A 22,201-nucleotide genomic window follows, 5' to 3' on the forward strand; every position below is an offset into this window, starting at 1 on the left:
TCATATTTATAGTCCCAGTTCTTTGGAGGCTGAAGTAGAAAGATCGCAAGTTTTATGCCAACCTGTGCCACATAGTATCACCCTGTCTCCAAATCCAAAATTGAGAACCAAATGAAAACTAAATCCCAACAATATGCTATTAGCTAACTTAAAATTATAGACATGCTTTTTGATCCACAGGATGAACATTCCTTCAAAAGTCATGTCGAACTTTCAACCAATCAGATGTGTCACAGAAAACATCTCAAAGATTCAAACTGCCAACCATGCTAAAAATGTAAGACCTTGTAATTAGTAACACCCCCTCTTTAAATTATATACACAGTCCACACAGAAGGGAAAGGAAGAGGCATCACTTTGGAATACTTGTCTGTACAACATTGACCATAACTGGATACTTTGCCTTTTAGATCTGGCAGCAAACTACCTCCATTTATTACAGAGAAATTACATTGTCTAGGAGTATTTACTAATATTAGTTATCTGAAAATATTGGCCATGTTGGATCTTTCTACTCAGATATTCTTCTATTATCATAAAAGCAAATATTTTTAAGACTAATAGAAAATATGTATATATATATTATATGCTATGTATTATTTGTAACACTATAAGCACTTAATGATGACATTACTAATACATAGCATTTTAAGACAAATGCAAAGCTGAATTACATTCCTTAATGAAAAAATTATTTAAACAATAATTTATTAGAAAATGTACTTTTATGTATAATAAACAACTTTAAACATTCTGTCTGTTGATAGCCCTCAAATTCCCTGTCTACAAAGCTTATATCTCAAGAGAATGACTTCATGATACAATCACACAGATACCAGTCCCTCTTGCATCCACTTGTGTTTCCCATTACAGGACTGAGCAATAGATGCAAGAGGTTATAGTATTGCCTTTCCTGGTTTCCCTTTGTGTGATTGTATTGGTTAAAAGATTCTTTACTCCAAAGTTACCATTCCTAGAATAAATTCCCTTTTGCATCAATTTCTAATGAGTTTCTGATAACAGTATATTTGTTCTTATTTTTAGGTGTCTTAATGATGATGACTCCCTGCAATCAATCATTTCCTGGCTCACAAATGAAGCAGACAATCCCATTATATCTTTTATCAAAAACTTATGAAATAAACCAAATCTTTCCAACTAAATAGTCATATAAATCCATACATTTTCCACTTAATATTACTTTCTGCTCATGTACTTAATTATATCTTTCTTACAAGGCTAATCACCCAGTCTAAAAGCAGCACATAGTAAAGAATGTCACCACACATAGGTAAAAATTAAGGTGCTTTATATTTATTGTTTCTGTGAACATGATTTCAATATCAGTAGAGACAATACTTTTAGAGTGACACAGGGATTTGCTTTAGCCAGGATGAAACTTTGTTATATTGAATGTTTTCTATCCTATCAGTTTTTGGGAGAGACAATTCCTGGTAAGAATTTTCCCTATGGCCCCTTTCATCTCACTGTTCCTCAGAGTGTAGATGAGGGGGTTGAGGAATGGGGTTCCCAGTGTGTACACTAGAGAGATGAATTGATCTTGCTTGGGGTGGTAGTTGGAGTTAGGGCGCAGGTACATGAAGGCACAGCAGCCATACTGCAGCAGCACCACAGTGAGGTGAGAAGAACAGGTGTTGAAGGCCCTGCGGCGGCCAGCTGCTGAGTGGAGTTTGAGCACAGCAGCCACTATCAAGGCATAGGTGGTAGCAATGAAAAGGAAAGGCGCAGCAATGGCTAGTGTGGCTGCCACTAGCACAGAGAGCTCGTGGATATGACTTGTGGCACACACAAGATGCATCACTGGTGGCACATCACAAAAGAAGTGCTCTATTCCCTTAGTCTGACAGAATGGAAGACAGAAGATGAAGACCACAAGCTGTAAGGACAGGAACAAACCAATGACCACAGAAGCCACAACCAAGCGGGCACAAAGAGTTACAGTCATGATGAGAGGATACTGTAAGGGATGACAGATGGCAACATACCTGTCATAGGCCATTGAAGCTAGAAGGAAGCAATCAGCACTACCAAGTCCAATGAAGAAGACCATTTGAGTGGCACAGCTCAGCAGAGTGATGGTTTTCTCTGAATGCAGGGTATTCACTAGGATATGTGGTACCACCACTGCAGTGTAGCATAGTTCTATCGCCGAGAGGCTGCCCAGGAAATAGTACATGGGTGTATGTAGGCGGGCTTCTGTATGGATGGAGACCACAATGAGGATATTCCCAGAAATGATCAATGCATAAGCCAGGCTGACTCCAAGGAAGCAAAGAATACGTAGCTCTGGGCAGTTGGGGTAGGCTAGGAACACAAACTCCAATGCTGAGTGGTTCTTCCAGGTCATTGAGTCCACAGGTATTCTCTTTAAAGTGGAAAATAACACCTGTCAGATGAGTGATATAGTTACCTTATAGACAATGATTTTATTTTATTAATCAAATATAGATTTGGATATGAGAAACAGACTGTATCTTTTATTTTCTGTTTTTATGAAATTTGTTCCCCTGTAAATCTACACATTAACTTCTACCTGTGAACAGTTTGGTAATGAAAGACTGTTAACTAAAACCACCAGAGGAAATGGGTGGATACAGAAAGATATTCTCAGAAGATATGTAGTAACAATCAAATTCTTTCAGCAAACTCATTATCATCAAGAGTTTCTTGAGTCAAAAATAATTTAAGAGTGGTCAGGAAGAATTTCATCCATTATTCACTCATATACTTATTTTTTATAGATTTAACACACATACACACATATAAATATATAAAATATATGTACTTCAATGTCATTTGAGGCATTAAATCAATGACATGTGATGTGAATTTCATACTCACAGATCATCATACAATAGAAAATTAAGACAGAAAGAAAGAAGTAAGACAGATTGTGGGAGGAAGAGTCATTAGCAAAGTCTTCAAGTTAGAATTAACAGGGCTCAGATAAGATGTATGAAATGGTATTCCCCTTTTTGGTTTCTCTAGGCTTATCAAATAAGGAGACGTATGCCTCCAACACATTTATATTTTACAATAGGTTTTACTGTAACACATTAAAAACAGGACAAAACTACTGAAGACCCAAGATAATTTTCTGTGAGTTTGCACAGGACTGTAGAATATCAATCCAGAAACGTTTCTCATATTTCCCTTCATTTTCCAACAACAAATGTGAAATCTAGAGGGGAAAATGCATGTTCCTCAAAAGGCAAAACAGAACAAAACAATATAAAATCACTTCTCAAAATTCAATGAACAGGCCCAAAAATAAAGTATGCACATTCCACTTTTTTTCAATAACCAACCTGTATTTAGGAATGCCAAAGAAAGTTTTCCTGTAACTTCATTTCAAATTATCAAATTTTAATATTGGTCATTAACCAAAAAAGTCTTTTAAGAGAATATTTTTTCCAAATATCCCTTTTCACCATAAAATTCATTTACAGAAAGCCACGTCAATGCCACGTATACTTTGGTCATGAATGGCTCTCTTCATGAATGTTGTTCTTACAGCTAGGAAATGGTCTCTGTTTCATTTATTTTATCCTCCTCTTTAATTTCAAAAATACTGAGAATATTTTCTCATGATACTTATCAATATTCCTGCTTCACTAAAGTATCAGGATGAAGGGAATTGTGTGAGTATGAAACTATTGCTGATTGTGAATAACATGATTTGTGTATTTCTACCAACTGGCTCTATGATGCTAGGGAAACTAAAACTTCTATGAATTTCAATTTCTTAACTGAAAATTTTGGAAAGCAATTACGTTTAAGTCAAAAAATTATTGTGAATTTAAGTGGGATAGTGATATGATATAAATTACAATCTATGTTAAGAGAAACAATAAGACATGACCTCAAAATTGTCAGTAAGATCAAGGACAACCATCTGTATTATTTATATTTTTATCTTTTTATAACACCAAAGTGAATAATGGATAAGATTTTACAAAATAGTTGTACATTGGATAGGTAAACACTCATTTATATATGTGTCTAATTTTTATTTCCATTTTTATGATTGTTTCATAGTAAAATACTTTTTGGGATCTTTATGAAAAATAACTTACTTTCTGAATTTGAGATGCACTGTGAAAAAAAATTTATTACTTAATCACATAGTATTTTGCTCTCTATGATAAGCAGATATCCAAGGGCTAGCCTAACACCTGTCTGATGATGGAGGGCCAGAATGATGAGTTCTGAGAATTTTATTGAAATCCAGAAAACTATGTCATATTAATCATGCAGTTAATTAAATATTCACAAGAGAATTGTGAAAAGTCATGGATTCTTAGTACTAAAAGGGACATTAGAAATTACCTAGTATAATTTTCATCAGATAATTGAAACTTAAGGAGATTCTGTACATGAAGACATATTCCATGTACAATGAATCCACTAAATTTCTAATTCTTGCTTCAGTACTAGAAGGTTAAATTCTCTGAAATTTCAATCTGTGATGAACTGAAACTGGCTTCTCTGTAATTTTTATCTACTGTGTCTCTTCTAAACTGTGGCATATTTTCTCTACAGAAACACTTCAGACACTAAATAACTATTTCTTTAATCTGAAGTATTCTTTATCATTTATTTGAGAACTTTTAGCATCATGGTTTGAATTTGTGTCATAATTTAAGCTTGTTCCTTTCCATCTTGCGTATTTAGAAACACAACATCAGTGACCAAGAATGATTTGAGAATGATTATGCCTGAATATTATGGAGACCCTGATAATCTAGGCTAGAATAGCACAATGCTAGTAGTGTCACATAAAAAGGAACATTATAGATTTGATATTCAGAAAATCTCAGTTAGATATATACTTTCCTAATAATAGGATAATCCTTTAGGAAGGCCATCTTACATAAATTACTATTTCTGTATGCTTAAAGATACAAAACTAACATTAGCCTAATAGTGCTGTGCTAAGAGAAACATGGGATTGCACACACTTGGTTTGATGCATGAAACCTATGAAGGTGGATAATACATATCTCCTCTCATTTTTATCTGCTTTAGGAATGTTATTACAATATCCACTTCACAAAAGAAGATTAGACAAACCCCACATGAAGACAAGGTTTCTATTAAACTGCAAACTTGTGAAATTTAAATATTTAGTACATTAACATTAAAGATTGTTGATTAATATTTTGGTCAAGGTAATTAGACTGTGAAGTGAATTCAGAGGAACACTGAGTCCTGGGCTAAAGTATTTCTGACATTCTAGAATCTATTCATAAGGCCATTTTACACTTTTAACAATATCAATAGTTTGCAAATCAAGGGATAGAAAAAGACTTCTCTTACCTTCAATGTGAAGAGAGAGGGGGACATAATATGTCTGTCTCCTCCAGAAGAGACAGGACCTAGAATATGATAGCTGACTACTCTTGTAAACCAGCATGAAAAGACAGTGATCTTGCAGACTACTCCTATGGGATTCAGCCTTCATAGACCATCATAAACAAAATCACAGAAGGAATAAATTGCTTTGTCACCTAGAGTCTTGCCTCATAGATCTAATCTCCCAGAAGAAGGTAGTTCAGTAAGTGGCAATCTATCTCCTTGTTACCAAAAATTCTGAGCGATTTATTACTTAAGGTATATAAATAGGCACAGGAGAATGTATGAGAATTTATAATGAACTGACAAAATGAATACTAACTAAGCACTGTAAAGGGTACCATTTTTATTAAGTGCATGAAGATTTGTTCCAAACTGACATATTATCAGGAAGAAAATATTCAGAAACAATAAAATATGAATTTAAATAGGAAAACCTGGAAAAAATAACAAGGAGATAAAAACATACTTCCATGACATAAAGGATTTAGCATCAACCTCAGATGATAGAAAGTGGTGTCTTTTTTTTTTTGAGAGAGTGAAGATGTATCACTAGAACAAATCATAATACTGTAAAATGCACCTCAGTGTGTGTCAGAACCAAGTCTACAGTGAAAGTGGTACCTTACATATGTTTGACAAAGAAACATTATTGAACCTCTAATGGTAGAGAATTGATGAACTTGTGGGAAGAGAAATGTACACTGTATTTCATGACTTATAAAGCAGCTAAGATATATCCAATACAAAAATCAATCCAAGAACACCTTTGATTTCCTTCTCAACACATGGTGGGATACATATTTACCTTTTAAAATATACTTTATGTTTTGAATTATAATATAATTACATCATTTCTCCCTTCTCTTTTCTTCTTCCAAACCTTTCCATATTTTCCTCCTTGCCTTCTTTCAAATTTATGACTTCGTTGTGGGATAATCTTTTTGTACACTGTAAATATGTGTCTCTGCCTAAGACACCTTATGAATGGTTTAATAAAAAGTCAAAGCACCAATAGCTAGGCAAGGGAGCATAGACAGCACTTCTGTGCAAAAAGTTGATCTGAGAGGAGGGATCTAGGCACACATTTTCACTATCAGACTTGAAGCAAGTCGAACAACCTGTACTTAGGAAAGGTAAAGAGCCACGTAGTAGAACACAGATTCAAAAATATGGATTAATTAAGTTATATGAGTTAGTTGGAAATAAGCCCAAGCTTTCATAATTAATAATAAGTCTCCATGTCATTATTTGGGAGTTGGCGGTAGAAAGTAAGACTCACCTACTTGGTTGTATAATGTTACTTCAAGTCTGTTTCCTTAGTTTAAAGGTATAATTGCCATTTATGGAAATGTATTTTGTAAGCCTAAAAATACAAAAAAGTAAGAAATTAATTGACATATATGTATATCTGTCTATATGAAATGTTTGAACTTCTAAATGTCAAGAACAGTATGTAAAAATATATAAGGCAGATGAGATAATTTCAAGGTATCTCTCACATATATCAAAGATAAGCTCTGGATTTGTCTTCTATAGTACTAATTTATTTCTTTATATTTCCCACAACCCCAAAGTTTTAGTTGAGTTATGTCAGATTAAGTTACTGAGATAAATCATATGAAATCATAGCCTCTTAAAAGAACAAGGATTTATTTCTTGCCCATTTTGTCAAAGGTGGTCTATGGGTTTATTGCAGTTTCATGCAAATTTCAATGACACTGTTAGAACAAGGAAAAAAAACCTCTGAAATTCATATGGAACCATAAAAGTCATAATAGGAAAAGGTGTTGGGGAAAGCCAAGAGGAGTGGAGAGGAATCAGCAAAATAAAGTATTTATAGAAATGTATAATAAAACCCAGTGCTCTGTGGTTAAACAAATAAAAATATTTAATTAAAAAATAAGTACAAGTACCACACAATCCAACTAGACCACTTCTGTATATATTCTGAAAGAAATTAAAAGAATATACCACTGAACTATCTCTAAATTCTTTGTTATTGCAGCACTATTTACAATACCCAAGACATAGACCAAGTAAAGGTGCCACACAATGGATAAATACATAAAGAAGATACATTATATGTGCACAGTGGAATAATTTTCAGGTATCAAAATTTACAGCACATGATTTGTCAGTAAGTGGGATGAACTAGATGGCATCATGATAAGTGACTTATTTCAGTCAGGAAGAAAGTATTGAATGCTTTCTTCAATTTTTTTGTTAAAAGTTTTAAGTAAAAGTAGATTCTTCTCTCATACAGTGCATCACAACCATAGTTTTCCATCCCTCCACTGCTGCTAGCTCTTCGCCATCTACTTCTACCCCATATCTACTCCCCCTCTCCAGTAGAGGACAGCCAGAGAGTACAAAACAAGATACAGTAAGAGAAGATAAAAGCCCTCATATTGAAGCTGGACAAGGCAATCCAAAAGAGTTTCAAGACAAAAGAGTCAAAGATAGACTTGCTCCCACTATAGGATGCTAACCATATCATCAAGCTAAAAGCCAAAACATATATGCAAAGGACCTGGTAAAGACCAATGCTGACTCCATATTTGCCTTTTCAGACTTTGTGAGACCATGTGATCCCTGATTAATGATTTGGTATGCCATGTTCTCCTGGTAGCCCCCATCCTCTCTGACTGCTACACTATTGCCTCCCACTCTTCTATGTGGTTTTCTGAGTTCCAAGGTGAGGGACCCAATGGAGTTCTCCAATTTAGAATCAACCTCTGCATAGTGTTCAGCTGTGGGCCTCTGTGCCTGCTCCCATCTTTGTTGGAGGAGGCCTTCTGATGATTAGTGGACAAGGCACAAATCTATGAGTATAAGTATAACAGAATATCAGTAGGAATTATTTCATTGATCTCTCTCTTTCCCTTTCTTTCTTTCTTTCTTTCATATTTCTGTCTGTCTATCTTTCTTTCTTTCTTTGTTTTCCTTTCCTTTCTTTTTTCCAGTTATGTTTGGTCTCTGAGCTATGTAGTATCCAGTTCCTGACCATCCAGGAATGTACGGCATGGTATCTATCTCTTGGCCTCATCCTCAAATTAAACTAGACATTGGTTGGCAACTTCCACAAGTTCTGCACCACCATTGCCCCAGAACGTCTTGTAGGCAGAGCACATTGTACGTCAAAGATTTTTTGGCTGGGTTAGTGTCCAAATTTCTCTTTCAGTACCCTGCAGATTACCTACCTAGACCAAAGAGACTGGAACATAGAGGTGTTGCTTGGATTCTAACAGCTCCCTCAGGGGAGGGGTTGAGAAGGCGTGACATCAACAACTCAGACACAGGGAATCCATTGAAAGCAAATAACGAACTCATTTATTTAATAACAGGGTAGGCCTTATATACCCTCCTCCCAGTGCCCAGTCTCTGTGGTCATCCCTCATTGGCTGGGCATGATCAGGATCTCTGACATCACATCAACTGTTGCTAGGTCCTCAGGCAGACTCGAGGTTGGCTCTTAAGGAGTATGTTATATGCATGCCTTGGCTATTGGTCTGAGCCAATTTCCTCGACCCTATAGGCCTGTCCTACTACATATCCACCCTTTTATTTTTTTACATGGGCACTCAGCGGGAATTGGAGTTTTTTTGTTCTGGCCTTGTTGATCCCACCTCAGGGAGGCTTAGCAACTGGACTGTGCCTGTCTTAGGTTGTCTTGCCAAACAAGCTCTTACCCAAGCCCTTGAAGAGCATTCATCCCTGGGGAGTCACCCTGGGTGGAGAGTGTCAGGCAGCCTTTTGAATTTCAGAAAGCCAGGCATACATAACCTCCTGTGGAGGGCTATGAGTTGGATGTCTAAAAGCCATTAACACCTATAAAGTCGCCTTAGTGGCTGCCTGTTTTTTGTGGATGTACTGTAGGAGACACTTGAAAAGGAGAAAGATCAAAAGCACCACCCCACCAATCAAAACATAAGTGAAATCCAGGGGGGATCAAACAGCCTCTTTATATCATGCCAAACCTTTTCAAAAAATAAAGAGTCAAAGGCCATAACCTGTGCTGTTGTCTGGTTAATTGGAAAATTTCATGTGTTAGCTGTAATGGATAATAAAGAAACTTAGCTGATCATTGTGCCTTTAATATATTTAGCTAGCTCCCAGCCTGCTAAACTAATGTTCCTCATCTCAAAAGGCATCATACAAACTGAGGAAAAGCAAAGCTTCACAAGTCTTCAGCCTTTAGAGGAACAATGTGAGCAAGAAAGGAGAGTATATACATTACCCATCCTGGATGACTTTCTTCTTGGTGGAAGCAGGCTGATCTATGGCCAAGTACACATCTCTTGCTGGGGCCCATATTGGCATTGTGGCACTCTGAGTAAAAACACAAGCATACCTTCTCCTATGGGTTAGCAGGGTAGCTGGCAGCTGCCATTGGAGGGAGATAGGATTTCTCCATCTCACTGGGGCAGAGGCATGTTCCTTGGCAAAGTTGCCAGGCTGAGCCCCTTGTCATCAAAACTGAGAAAGTTCATATGGAAAAGGACCTCTGTTAAGGCCAGATGAGGATCTCTCCTAGCCTCTGGTGAGATAGTCCTCATCAACAGCACCTTAAGAGCTCTGTTGGTCCTCTCAACAATAACTTGTCCCTGTGGATTGTAGGGGAGTCCATTGGTATGGGATATCTTCCAGGACCCCAGAAAGTCATTAAATTGTTGAGAGGCATAAGCAGGGCCATTGTCAGTCTTAAGTGCCCATGGTACCCCCATAACTACCATGACTGACTTAAGGGTCTTGATGACATTAATGGTCTTTTCCCAAGAAAGGGTAAAGGCATAAACAAAGGAGGAACAGGTGTCTATTATCACATGAACATATTTAAGATTGCCAAAGGGGGAATGATGCGTGACATCCATCTGCCAGATGGTGCTAGGCAACAAGCCTGGGGGATTAACCCCAGCACATTGAAGCAGTCCTAAGGGGGCAAGAGGAATGCAAGTGGCACATGACCAGGACAAATGTTTATATTAAGAAACCAGTAATTCTGGAAGAAGTCTATGTAAATTCTGTGAAAACAGATGAAATTTGATGGTGAAGAGCCCTGGGTTGTTCTAGGAGATCCATAGTGGCTGTTAATATGATGATGTCTGTTACCTCATTTCTTCGAGCCAATATTCTGGGTAATTTGGAATGAGATCTAATATGAGACAGATACTAAGGCTTAGTCCTCTGATTCAGGACATCTTGTATGAGCAACATGGTGCTGGTGATGAGGTTAGTGAGTCTTTGATTCAAGAAAAGACCAGCACACAAACTGCCTGACCAGCATATTGGCTATCAGAAAAATATTAACAGGCTTGATCTGACACTCTACTAGAACTTTGAGAAAGGCCAATATCTCACCCAATTGAACAGAATCAGGATTAGGGATAATATGTGTAACATCTTTGGAGCCAGAATGCTGGATAAGAGCATCATATCTGCTTTATTAGAATCTGAAAAGGCCAGAGTAGCATGAGGGATGGGAGTGGAGGAGGTGACTGCATGGGGCTGCATCTGCTTTGGAAGTATGGTGAGTTCTGCTAAGATCTTATTTTTTGGCAAATGATGTCAATAGTTCCTGTAAATTGTGCAACCATTTCCTGGAACAAGATAGAACCTGCCCAGAGGGACTGGGGTATTCTTTAAAGAAAGGTGGGAGACAAACTTATCTGGCTCTCATCCATATGTTCTCTGTACCAGCATCCATGCCTTAAGGTTGAGTTGGAAGGACTGGTTAAACTTAGAGATGACCTTGTGCAGGTCAGAATGTGCTTGATGTATCTCCACAGAAGGGGCCCAGATTACTATAACACTCCCAAGAATCCCACAGGTGTCCAGAGGACCATTGTCAATAAAGGTCTTTGGGGATCATAGTGTTGCAGGCTGGAGGTGGCTAGAATGGCCAAAACCTTTTGTAGCAACTCTTCAGTTTCTTGGGTAAGCCTAACCTTAGTGGAAGGACAGGTGAGACCCTCCAACAATGAAAATAGATGTCTCATCTCTTGGTCAGGGATGGGTAAGAAAGGTTTAAGCCAATTAACTGTGCCACACAATTGTAATTCTGATAGTGAGTACAATTCCTTCGTTTCCAATTTAAAGGAAATGGGAAGGACCTGCTTAGCAATGGAAAATCCTAAAAAGGCAAAGGGGGTACAATTTGGACCTTATCTGGAGCCACCATCAGTTGTAACAATGCAAGATCTTCTAACACTCCCTTGGCAGTGTTTTGCAGAAAAGCTGCCTCTGCGTGTTCCAAGAAGAGATCATTCATATAATGGATCAAAAGAACATCCCTGGGGACATTGACCAAAGCTTGAGAAACATAAAACTGACAAATAGTGGGGATATACTTCATTCCTTGGGGCAAAACAGTCCATTGATATCTCTTAGCTGGTTTATTCATATTATGTTCCCACACAGTAAAGGCAAAATGATCTTGATCCTGTGGCACCAGGGGAATTTGAAAAAAGCAATCCTTAATACCTAAAACTAATATATAATAAGATTGAGGAATCATGCTAGGGTGGGTGAGTCCTGGCTGTGTAGACCCCATCTTTTCCATTAGATCATTAACTACACAAAAATCCTGCAGGAGGTAGTAGCATCCTTATTTCTTGGGGATAACAAATATGGGGTACTATGTTTACTTGAAGACAGTTCAATGTGACCCATCTTTAACTGTTCTGCAACTAATTCCTTTAAGATTGACAGCTTAGGTTCAATTATAGACCACTGTTCCACTCATAATTCTTTATCTGAGAGCCATGTCAATGGAATGGGGCTAGGAGGCTTGGTGTTGATGGATCCCTTGGGGACAGTGGCCCTTAGAATTAGGGGTGCAGATCTTGTGCAGGATCTCAGACCACAAGACCTGCCTTTTCATGGACCTTGATGTCATCAAAAAGGCCCTGTCATTTGTAGTTAGTACAACACACATATTCTCCAAAATATCTTTGTCCCACAAGTTCCTAGGTACATTGGAAATGATAGAGTGAATGGCTCCCGGATTGCCATCAAGATCCTTCCAATGGGCCAGATGAGTGATCATCTTAGAATCTTGTTGGCCTCCCACATTACTGATGGGGGAGCTGGGTTTGAACTTCCAATGATGGAAGTGAAGCACCTCAGTCTTGGTTAAAATGATAGCATCCACACCAATGTCAACCAAACCTGTGACAGCTTGTCCATCAAGATAGATGGGTGACAGCACCTTTAGGGGACTCTGAGAAAATTGAGACAATGGTCAAGTCCTGGAATAGCTAGCTGTGTAATTTATTGTCCAATCTCTGTGTGATGGGAAAGTACAGGGCTTAACTGGAGTCCTGGCTGGAGTAGTTATCCCATCTCAGCTTTGAAGTTTTCCTCAATGCAGTACACAACAACAGAGGCATTTCAAGAGGCAGGATCAACTGCGCTACTTGTCTTGTCTTCATTGGTGTCTGCTCCTTTTGTTTTGTAAACACACAAGTTTTTAAAGCTAACTTACATATCTGTATTATCAAAAATATGGAGTGTATGGTGTGCATAAGTTATCTAAAATGATTTTTTGTTCTATGTTTGAGCAGGTAAAAGGCATCTGTCAACTTCATAAGTCCATTTAGACTACATAACCAAAGTGTCATGAGGACTCCGTAGCCAACAAGATTTGATTTACCATATCTCATCCAATCCTAAAGCTCTTCCCATGTAGAAGGATCAGCATATATGTCATCTGTCTTGTAGTTTTTCTTGGTTTCTTCCTTAATATACACAGCCAGGATTTTCAAGGTGTCTCCCCTGGTCAAATCTGATCTTCATTAATTTTGAAGGAATCCATAGCTTTTTGTTTCCTGTGAAAACAAAGACGTAACCTCTCCCCCAATGTAACATATTTTCTAACTTCCATTCATTAAGACATTCTTAAAATATATAAACTGGTTTAATTCAGCAGTTTTTCCCCCACAATCCAATGTATCTCAGCAGCTGTTGTTTTTTTTCTCATTAGCATTTAAAAAATTAAAGTTAATAAAGTACCACATAGGATGCAGATGCCCTGTGTTATGGTATTTCCCACCCTTACATGGCTTGTTCTTTTCATATTACTTTACTCTCTCTTTAAAGACTTCATTTTATTATTTTCAAACTATTTATATTTTTTCTAGGACAGTCAATACCCATTTTATTTTCTTTCTTCAGCACCTAAGCACAATTTCAAGAATTCTTTACCTATTCAAAGGTTTTCTTGGTCTGGACCTGAATTTCTGTACACCTGTAGCCACTCACTGACTGCATAAACCAAGCCTTAAAGGGACAGGCCACCTCTCTGCATCTGTAGGCTGCTCTTAGCACATAGTACTTGTGGCTGGATCTGTCACCCTCAGGTTAGTCCAGCAGGCTACTACACTGATTCTGGGTTGCAGCAACTGTTTGCATTTCTGTGAGAGCCTAGTCTCATGCCCACTAGCACTGGCTGGGAGCATGAAAGCCTGCAGTTGTTAGAAGCTGTGTATACCTCCATGTCTGGAACTTTTCTCAGGCCCTATTTGGATATATATGATGCAATATTTGGGCACCAAATGTTGCAGGTCTTTCTTTGGATCCCCAGCTCAGGAATGATGACATGGAGACTTTTAATAATTATGAAAGCTTGGCCTTAGCTTAGGCTTGTTCCCAATCACCTCTTAAAACTTAAATTAACCTCTTTATATTTATCTACATTCTGCCACATGGCTTGTTACCTCTCATCAGTATCATGCATCTGACTTTCTCTGCATCTGGCTGGTAAATCTCCTGCCTCAGATTCTTTTTCAGTGTTCCTATTTCTACCCAGAAGTTCTGCCTATGCTCTCCTTCCTAGATATTGACCATTCAACTCTTTATTAACCCAATAAGGTGCCTTAGGCAGGTGAAGTAAAACAGAGACATTTTCACACAGTGTACAAAAAGATTATCAACATAGGGGTGAAGGCTCCATAACTTAAAAATATGAGTAAGTAGGTTCCTTTCCAGTGCCTTGTGCTTATCTGAGGCAAGTTGTCTGTAGAATCAGCATGCTTTGGGCAGTGTTGGACATTTTGAGGGTACTAGGTAGGCTTAATGGCAGACTAGTACCTCATCCTGTCATCCCTAATGGAATTCAGTGAAGATCCGCCTAGTCACAGACAGAAACTCTAAGAGCAGGGTCAATATCTATAGTATAGAAAATTCCATTATTAAGAGTTGAGGGGTGTAACTTCACAAAGTTGATTCCAAAACATGCAAGAACAGAAGGGATCAGGAATATATGAGGAGAGGTAACAGTGCATATTTCTACCAAGCATTGGGCTACTGCAGATCTTCTTTATAGATTTATAGAAGCAACCCTGGGAAAAATTACCAGAACCTGAAGAATACTTTGTATGGAGTCAGCTTCATTAACCAGGCCACTAAACTACCATAGTTTCATTACTAGAAATAAATGTCAGGCCTGAAAAACAGTTTGTTGGTTAAGAACTCTTACTATGCAGTCATATGAATGAGAGTTAGTACTCCAGCATTCACATAATATCCTGAATGTCTCACAAACACCTGTAATCCCAGATTTGAGGTCAGCACAACAAGAAACTTCCTGGCATTTATTGACGCCCAGCCTTGCCCAGAAAACCCAAATACCAGGTACAGGGCCAGACTCTTTCCTCAAAGGAATAATCAGAGCATGGTGGAGGAAATGATTGATGTTCTGTTCTATTCTAACTTCTACACAAGCACAGATGAGTGCACCCATACACACATGCATATACATATAGAAGCATGAATAAATAAAAATAAATAACTAAATAAGTCTTTGGAAATTGCCACCTAGGGCTCAAGCTACAGGCAATTCAGTAGTAGAGTAACTGTGTAGAATGTACAAAGGCCTCTGCTTGATCCCCAATACCACATAACCAAAGTCAGTAATGGTGGTACAAATTGTAATTCCAACACTCAGGAAGGAGAAGTCAGGAGGATTAGGGGTCCAACATCATCCTTAATTCTTATAGAAAGTTCTAGAAGAGGCAGGCTACGTGAGACTCTGATTCAAATAATAAATGAATGATGAAGTCTAAATTTTGAGTCTCAATTACATGATTTTGAAGAACATAGTGATAGAGGGTATTGATGTTAATGTCTGTAATTTTTTCTTAAAAGATAGTATTTTTTAAATTATTGTCTATTTAATTTTTGATAATTCTGTGGATATACACTATGTATTCTGATCTTATTTATGCCTCACTACCTGATTCTTCTACCCCCAAGACATACCAATGAATCTCTCTCCCTCATGACTTTGTCTCTGATTTTAATCATCATTATTATGAATAGTTACAGACTCCAATTAGTGCTGACAGCATGCACATGGGTATGAGATAATCCACTGAGGCATGGTTATGTCTGCAACTAATGTTAATATCAACAAATCACTCTTAAATAATCAAAAAATTAATGCTGATTGATGTTTATATTGATAGATGGGGACATAAATAGATGCTATTTATGCAATGAAGTAAAATATGGATATTTACAGAATCTATTGATTACAATGCAAACTAAACATTATTTCTGCACTTCTGTACAATGGAAATTATATGGAATATTTGTGAAAACTCTAATCTTGTTCTTTTACCAGACTATTAAGATATGTCACATTTAGATCTCACGTATCCTTGGAGCTACAGTGCACACTCAAATCTCTTCTCTAGCTGACCTTCACATTCGTTCTTGCCCCTGCCTGGAGCTAAACAGTCTCACTCTTTTGCAAGCATCATGAAATAATATCTAGATAAATATTAGTCATAGTATAAATAACAAAGTCCAAAATACTAACATTTCAGAAGAGAATACTCATGGTACTTCCCAAAGTAGACGAAGGTTAGGAAAGCTTGATTCTATTGAGAAATTTCCTTGTCTGTAGATGAGGGGAGTAAAGATGGGAATTACTGTTTTGTAGAACACACATACCACCCAATTGTTTTGTGAGACCTGGCCTCAGTTATCTCTCCAGTAATGAAGAAGAAGTTGTCAAAAAAGAGAGATACTGTGGTGAAAGTGGTGTTGGCCCTGCCTCCTGCTGAAGGGATCCACAGAATGACCATGATGATGAGCAAGCAGGTAGGAAACCATACAAGCAGATGACATGAATGTGACAAATACAATAATCACCATTCCTGGTGTAGGTTTCTCCACTGGTCAGTTTTACCAGAGGAGGGTGGAGTAACAGAAAATTAAGTCAATCTCATTGTTTCCACAATAGAAAACACTAATGGTGATAATGTATGTACCAAGGCACTTAGGAGGCCAGAAACATAAGGCCCAGCCACAAAACCTGGAAGGGGCCTTCTGCATTATGATGGTGACATAAAGCAGAAGTCAGAACACAACCACATAAGAGTTATTTGCCATGATGGCCAAGATATAGCAATCAACTGAGCAAAAGAGTATAAACAGAAAAAAAAAACTGAGCACCTCAACATGTGTAGGATAAAGCAGCTCCATGTTCCAACAACATAGCTGTTATCTAAGGAATAGTGAAAGCAGATGTCCATGAAAGAGAGGTGTCTTAGAAGGAAGTACATCATGCTATGGAGCCTGTGATTCATGAAGATAAGAACAATGATGCCTGAGTTCAGCAGGAAAGTGAAGAGATAAATAAGAACAGGTAGAACAGAAAGAACCTCCATTTCGGGAATTCAGAGAATATTATGAGGAGAAACTCTGTCACCAATGTGAGGCTCACTCAGCCTTGAAGCCACTGGTAACTGAAAGAGCCTGAGGCACAATTCAGGTGCACATAAGATACACCTGCTTGTATAGTGTCCAATAAGCACAATGAAAGTACTCAGGTACTGGGGGGGTGTGTTCAAAGATAATAGATCCTTACTCCTTCTGTCTAGATACTTCTGTGATAGTCACCTTAGCATGTGGTTGGGGAAAACACATGAAGGTGTGCAGAACACGTGTGTGTAGCTTGCTTGCATTGCAAAATATCTGTGTGAGCCCTGAGAGTCAGACCACCCTTACAGCTGATATGTGGTCATTTTCCTCCCATGCATTTGGTCATTTTAAGACTCTGTCCTTTCTCCTTGATGGCCACAGCTCCTTCCTTATTTCCTACATTCTTCATCTATTGTCTGGGGTAAATCAACACCCATGGGACTAACTCTTTTCCCTGACTCCGAGGTCAGGTTAGTTTCTTAACAATTATTTCCAATTCTTTGAATTCAAATTTCACTTAGTGTTTTGGAATTTTTAAGACTCTACTTTGATCATGTATCACCTCTTTGATAAAAATTTGTCCATGGTACTCCATTAGAATCAGCATGTTACTTAGACTCTTTAGTGTCAGTAATGCCTGTGGATTTTCCCATACTTATTTACTTAAGCTTCCATTTTGCTTCCCAGTCCTAGCACACAGAGTGGTAACTCATCCTCCCACAATGTTTTTTTTCTCATTGAAATATTGGCAGCTTTGATAATCCTGCATTTTTTAATATCTATGTTCTTCACAGAACTCCAATTATGCCTAGAACATCATCTATAAGAACCTTGGTGGTGATTCTATCACCTTCAAAACTCTGTCAGATCATGATTTTAATTTTTTTCCTCCATTTTTTGAGATCATAATGTAATTACATTTCTTTATCTTTCCCCTTCTTCAAACACTTCAGTATAGCCCTTCTTGCTCTTTTTCTATTGATGGCCTCATTCTTAGTAAACGTTGTTACATGTATGTCTATGTATATGATGTATTTGTATCCCTAAATAAATAAGTGCAGCCTATTTAGTCTGTAAAATGTTACTCATGTGTGCATTTTCAGGGCTGAACATTTTGTATTGGATAACCAATTAGTGTGCTCTTTCCTGGGAAAGATTATTTCTCCTCCTCTCAGGTTTTACTCATTGCCTGTATGTAGGTTTGAGGTCCCCAGAGCTTTTTGTCCATCCACTTTGGTATGTACATGGTTGTCCTTGTTCAGCTTACTTTTAGATAGTCATTTTATGACATTTTTTCTCAGTTTATGTCCTGACATTCCTAGGAAGCATAATCTCACAGCAAGCTCCTTTAATTCTCCAGCTCTTACAACATTTTCACTTTCTCACATGCGTTAACCCCTATTCCTTGGGGTGAGAGTTTTATTGTAGATATATTCTTTGGAACTGGGCTCCATAACTCTGTATTTTAATTGGTTGTTCTTTTCTGTAGTGATATCTTTTTGTTGAAAAAATAACGAAGTTTCCTTGATTAGGAGTAATGACTGCACTTACCTGTGGGTGTTCAGTACAAATATTTAGAATGTAACTAGGGATTATACTGGTTTAGTAAAGTCAGTTATAGAGTCCCCTTTAAGATCAATCACTTCATTAACCCTGGGTAGTTCACTAGGTTTCCAGCACTATGCATGATTTCTTTCTTGTTGAACAGTTTTTAAGTCCAATTAGAGAACAGTTATTCACCATGAAGACATATGTGACATTACTGTACCCTTAGGATTACTGTACTATCCTGGTTATTTTGTTCATGGGTGTCATAGCTATGTAGGACTGTTGGTACATTTCTCTTTTACAGGATGGCATGGTGCCTTCTGACACCATGAAAAGTGGTCCTCAGAGAGGAGGCTTTTAATTTAGTTCCAGCTCAAGGAAAGGATTAAAGATTTTACAGGAAGTCTCCCTCCAGTCTGTCTTCTCTAATCAATGCATGTGTCCTGTGAACTCAGTGCACAATAGGGGCTCAATACGCTTTCTGGGATAAAGATACCAAATAAGATATTGAAATACTTTGCAAACAAACAATACCATAACCTGCTATAGTCCCACCACATCCTGGGTTCAGATTCTGAGATGCAGAAGGGGTTTTCACACAAGTAAACAGCCCTGAACAGCTCAAGCTGTCTTTATTTATACTTCAAAAACAAGCATGTTTTCCAACCTCCTAACATTAACCTCTGGAAAAATCAAGTATTTTCCTTCAAAATTTTACATCAAAACAACTTTTAAACCAAAACTAATGCTCAGCATTTTCTTAACTTGGCTAAATATCAAACCATGCACATCCTGTCCTTACAAAGTTGAAAGATGAGAAGAAACAGGCACACATTCTCAAGAACAACAATATTGTTCAAAATTTAACAAAACATATTTACAGAAATAAGGGTGATTTGTCATAAACTGTTTGCATATATTTAGCTTATATTTCTGTAACTATTCTCTTGTCCTATAAAATGGTCCTGAATGCCTAAACCTCACTATAAAAAAACATGAGCAGCATCAGTTCCCAAAGAATTTTAGGGGAAAATAGTGGGGAAAAAATGGGGTTTCTGGAAATGATTAAAACTCTCCCATGCATGACAGACAAAGTGAAACGAAAAATTGTGAAGAGAATCCTCATTATGAGAGAGAAGAGGGCATGCATACTCCATGGTCTCAGCAGTATTCAGCACTGCCCCAAGGTTCAGTGGTCTTTTCCAGGTGAGAGACCATATCCACAGGTCCTGCCTTGCTGAGACCTGTTGGACAGGCATTCATGTGCTGATCTGAAAACAGGCCACAGGGTTCCCAACAGTGAATATCTTCAGTAACATAAACAGAACACACCCAAAATATGAGAACTCAATATGACTGACCAAAAACAATGCATGGCATTCATTAGCTATTCCTGAAATTTATAATTTTTTTAACTTAATAGTGTGCTACTTAGCAGAATGATGTTGAGTTTTATGAAAAGCGATTTTGCGTATATGTCTCTTTGTGTGCACATGTGTATTTCTGCAGAAAATTTTCGACTCTTGACTTAAAACCGTGAATTACTCCCTGTATCTTGCATCCACATAACGTGAATACAGTTTTCCCTCCCTCTGCTCCTAGTTCCTTCACATCTGCCCTCTCATCCACGTGCACTCCCTTTCTGTCTCTCATTAGAAAAGAACAGGCTTCTCTTTTGCCTTCTTGAGCTCTTTTATCTTTTTGTTAACTTGTCTAACTTTGATATGATGCTGGTGTTTTATTTTATTACAGTTATTTTGTTGTGTTTGTTGTTATCTCTTCTCTCATCCTTGGTTGAATATTTGCTGCCTTGATCTTAAGCAGGGAACCACAGACACTGAGTTCAGGAATGCAATACTCTGTTGTTTTCAGAAGACAGTGTTTTGAAGAAGTTCTCTCCAATCTGTGTTTTTTTCAGTCTTTCTTCTCCCTTTTCTGCAATGTTCCTTGCACCATGTGGGGTGTGATAGAGATGCCCTATTTAAAGATGAATACCCCACGATGAAATCTGGGATCTCAAATGCAAAGGTAATAAAAAAAAATGTGAGTTACAACATTGAAAGGGGGCATAGTTAAATTAAACTGAATTGTTCCCAATACACAAAGAAGCAGGGAACATTTCCAAGAATACATGAGATTAAGAAATACTGCATATTTAGCAGAGCCTGGTACATTCAGTTGAGGCAGGTCCAAGCCCTGCCCCTTGCATCAAGGCTGTACAAAGTGTCACACTATAGGTAGCGGACTCCAAAAAGCTAGCTCATGCACCAGGGATGGATCTTGATCCTACTGTCAGGGGGCCCCTTAAGCAGATCAGGCTACACAACTGTCGCGCTATGCAGAGGGTGTTGTTCAGTCCCATGGAGGCTCCACAGCTGTTAGTCTGAAGTTTATGAGTTCCCACTAGCTTGGTTTTGTTGTCTCTTTACCTTGTCAGAGGAGGGAATGAGAGGTGGGTTGGGGGGAGGCAGCAGGAAAGAGAGGGGGACCTGTGGTTTGTATGTAAAATGAATAAAAAAAATTCTTAATAAAAAAAGAAATACTGCATAGCCAGAAAAGCTGCCAAAATTAATATTTTTCTTCCAATATTACATGTACCTTATAACAATATGCAATTATCATTCAAAGAGATACATTCACTGTGTACTCAATAGGGGGCAATCAACTAATCAATGTCCATTAACTGGTATCATGATATATGTAAATAACATTTATCTATGTCTAATACTTAAGATAATGAAATAGTGGAGAAGAAGTGTCTATCAATCAATATAGCTAACTAGCTGTGTGTGTCTATATAGAAACAAAGAAACATAGACAAAGATGGAAACTTTCTTTTGTTAATTTGGCTATGAGGGACATTTAAAAGGAATTATTTCATTATAGTTTATTACAGATGATTCATCTGGAAAATAGAAACTGAGGTATGAATTTTAGTCTTAATATTTTATTTGGAATATGAAACATTAGATAAATTAGGAAACTGAGTTTGATATCATTGCCAGTCAATATAATATAATCAAAATGTTGTTTTTCACAACATACATACACACTCACAGACACACAGACACACACACAGACACACAGACACACACACACACACACACAACAAACAACCAACAAAACAAACAACAAAAAATCCTTTAGAGCCAGAGGAGGTTATTACTTAGATCTATTCAATCAGTGAGCAATCACTGTAGAAGGAGAAATTATACTTGAAGTCCCTGTAAGAGAAAAAGGAAAGTGTGTTTCTTTTCAAGGTTCTTCTCATCTCTTGTTTTCCATTAGCCTAGAGTTTCCTCAGAAAACTTTATTGAACACCAAGGTTGCAGTATGTGGTCTCTTGATTGTTGCATAGGAACTCAGGAACCATGTTCTCACTATGGTTATTTTTTTCACCCAGAAGAGGAAAAAAACATTTTTTTTTGTGGGAATCATTGGCACAATGTCTCATTGTCAGCTCGGAAAACATAGAATATGGCAACAGAGACTGGGAACTGAATTGTGTCATTAGAACGAAACAGGTAGTGGTCTATTGAGATGAATCAGTGGGTAATTGCATCTTGTG

At 37.7% G+C, this 22,201-nt stretch overlaps 1 protein-coding gene across 1 annotated transcript; it reads right to left on the bottom strand.

Moving 5' to 3' along the window:
• Window positions 1-1,420: 1,420 nt before the first annotated feature.
• Window positions 1,421-2,368, bottom strand: LOC131897043 (olfactory receptor 10W1). Its single transcript, XM_059247905.1, has one exon. It carries the CDS (start codon window positions 2,366-2,368, stop codon window positions 1,421-1,423), a length of 948 nt encoding a protein of 315 aa, XP_059103888.1.
• Window positions 2,369-22,201: the final 19,833 nt, after the last annotated feature.

The sequence above is a fragment of the Peromyscus eremicus genome, chromosome 1 (genome assembly GCF_949786415.1).
Source record: "Peromyscus eremicus chromosome 1, PerEre_H2_v1, whole genome shotgun sequence".
NCBI classification, from domain to species: Eukaryota; Metazoa; Chordata; class Mammalia; order Rodentia; family Cricetidae; genus Peromyscus; species Peromyscus eremicus.

Bases quoted from the DNA above. Each gene is read 5' to 3' on its own strand.
- LOC131897043 (XM_059247905.1), bottom strand. From the start codon at position 2,368: ATGACCTGGAAGAACCACTCAGCATTGGAGTTTGTGTTCCTAGCCTAC.